Source organism: Rhagoletis zephyria, unplaced genomic scaffold (genome assembly GCF_001687245.7).
Source record: "Rhagoletis zephyria isolate East Lansing unplaced genomic scaffold, Rhagoletis_zephyria_1.1 Rzeph_scaffold_53951, whole genome shotgun sequence".
NCBI classification, from domain to species: Eukaryota; Metazoa; Arthropoda; class Insecta; order Diptera; family Tephritidae; genus Rhagoletis; species Rhagoletis zephyria.
Genome location: NW_016211004.1, coordinates 1 through 1,878, shown reverse-complemented (window position 1 = coordinate 1,878; position 1,878 = coordinate 1). Strand labels below are relative to the sequence as shown.

The 1,878-nt window shown below is 37.1% G+C and overlaps 1 protein-coding gene across 1 annotated transcript; it reads left to right on the top strand.

Annotated features, from left to right (window-relative positions):
- The first annotated feature begins 636 nt into the window (after positions 1–636).
- On the top strand, positions 637–1,676 carry LOC108356086 (GATA zinc finger domain-containing protein 4-like). The gene is made up of 3 exons (XM_017607218.1): positions 637–1,155; positions 1,322–1,479; positions 1,559–1,676. The coding sequence occupies exons 1-3, from the start codon at positions 637–639 to the stop codon at positions 1,674–1,676; spliced, it is 795 nt and encodes a 264-aa protein (XP_017462707.1).
- The last annotated feature ends 202 nt before the right edge of the window (positions 1,677–1,878 follow it).

Genomic DNA, 1,878 nt, shown 5'->3' with positions numbered 1-1,878 from the left:
GAATGCCGCTTAGAGACTGTCGATATACTGACAGGTGTAGAGGTCGTCAGGCAATGGTAAATCTCTGCGAACCACCTTCCTCAGTGAACTCAAAAAGAGTGTTTCGTGCACCGGGTAGCATTTATGTTGAAAATAGAAATGGGTTCTTGATCGGTAATGCGGAAATGCTTCTTTTCATAATGAAAAATATAAAAAATTTTAACTCTTAATTACTAGTTAGACACTATTAAATTTGATTACAAAAATTAAAAAAAAAAAACTTAACTAGATTTTTAAATAGAATCTTCTATAATCGAAATCGGGAAGTTAACTTTTTTTTTTTTAATAGTCGGATAACAGAAAAAAGGCCGGATAAGCCGGATTCCGGCACATCCCTAGTCCTCATTTTTCCTAGACTAATCTGGTCACCCTAACTTTACAATCATTACCATTATTATTACCATTACTTTTACCATTATCATCACCATGTCCATAACCATTATCATAACTACTACCATTGCCATTGCCATTACCATTAATTTTACTATTAGGATTACTAATACCATTACCAGCATATAACATTACCATTACCATTACAATTACAAGTACGGAAAATTATTTTGCAGTTACAGCAAAATCTATTGTCTGAGATCAATCATGCAGCTGCCAGTACTTGGATTGGTTCTTATGACGGTTGCGACCGCTAAAAGCAGCAACTACACCGAAGTGACAATGCTGGTTGACACCACTGACCGCCAAAGTTATAATAATGAAGCCCTAAATAACATCAAATCTCACAGCAATGATAATTCCAATAGCAGGAACATAATTGCGAACAACCACAAAAGCGATGAGAACGATGAACTCAGCATGAAAAACAATGCAATCACTAATTATCACCTGCATCACACAAACAACAATAACAACAACAGCGCAGTTGCATTTGACAACAGTAGCGATTTTGACACAATGGCCATTAGTTCGAGAAAAACCAACAACAATAATCCATCATTGTCAAAATCAGCTGCTGGCAAATACGCAACACTGCCACGCCATCAAAGGTCAATCGCAGCGGTGGCCAAACAGAGGGGATTATTACAGCAGGTGACGGATGGTGAGCGCATCTTGCGGCGTGGCAAACGGTATTTGCAATTTGCCAAAGGCTCGCGTGTCTCGGTAGGTAGTTAACGAATATCGGTATTGTACGAATGTGTTTGTGTTCAATCAGCTGCACAATAATTTTTTGCTCGATTGTTCATCTTTTGCTTTTATACTGGCATATCTGCATACATATGTATATGTAAGTATTTTTTACGAATTTTCATTTCTATTTTCACACAAGTGGCGTACAACTGGCAAAAATAATATTTTGAAGGTGAATACCCTCTGGGGTTATGGTTATGGATTTCGCGCCAATTTCCCCTTTCCTGGTCCTGAGGAGTCGCGGCGTCCCTTCTTCAAGCGTGATGTATTACATTCACTTGCAGATGTCCTGGACGGGTTAGATCAGGCTTATTCTTTGTGAACTATTTGCAAAATCCGACTTCTCTAATTTATTTTTGCATATTTTCGTTTTTAGACATGGCTTGGATGGCCGAGCTTGCATCCTGAAGTCTTATTGTACGGCCGCTATAGATGTGGACTCAAATATTAGCGCTGGCATGCTTTTCAAAATGCTGAAACTAATTTTTACGTAAGTGCAAGAATTTAAAAATATCAGTATATGTGTATGTACTTATTTAAAATTATATCTATAAAAACTATAGAAGAAGCACATGAAAAAAATTAACTCCGACTGATTTTCTCTACTGGAAAATTTGATTATTACCTTCTAAATACATAGTAATCGAATTTCATGGTTACCATGAAGATTGTCGACTGCTTTGTGGGGGATTTTAT

Excerpts from the sequence above, each read along its gene's own strand:
- LOC108356086 (XM_017607218.1), top strand. The coding sequence starts at position 637 with ATGCAGCTGCCAGTACTTGGATTGGTTCTTATGACGGTTGCGACCGCT. Across the intron at positions 1,156-1,321 it reads CCAAAGGCTCGCGTGTCTCG|TGGCGTACAACTGGCAAAAA; the intron begins GTAGGTAGTTAA and ends TTTTCACACAAG. Across the intron at positions 1,480-1,558 it reads CTTGCAGATGTCCTGGACGG|ACATGGCTTGGATGGCCGAG; the intron begins GTTAGATCAGGC and ends TTTCGTTTTTAG.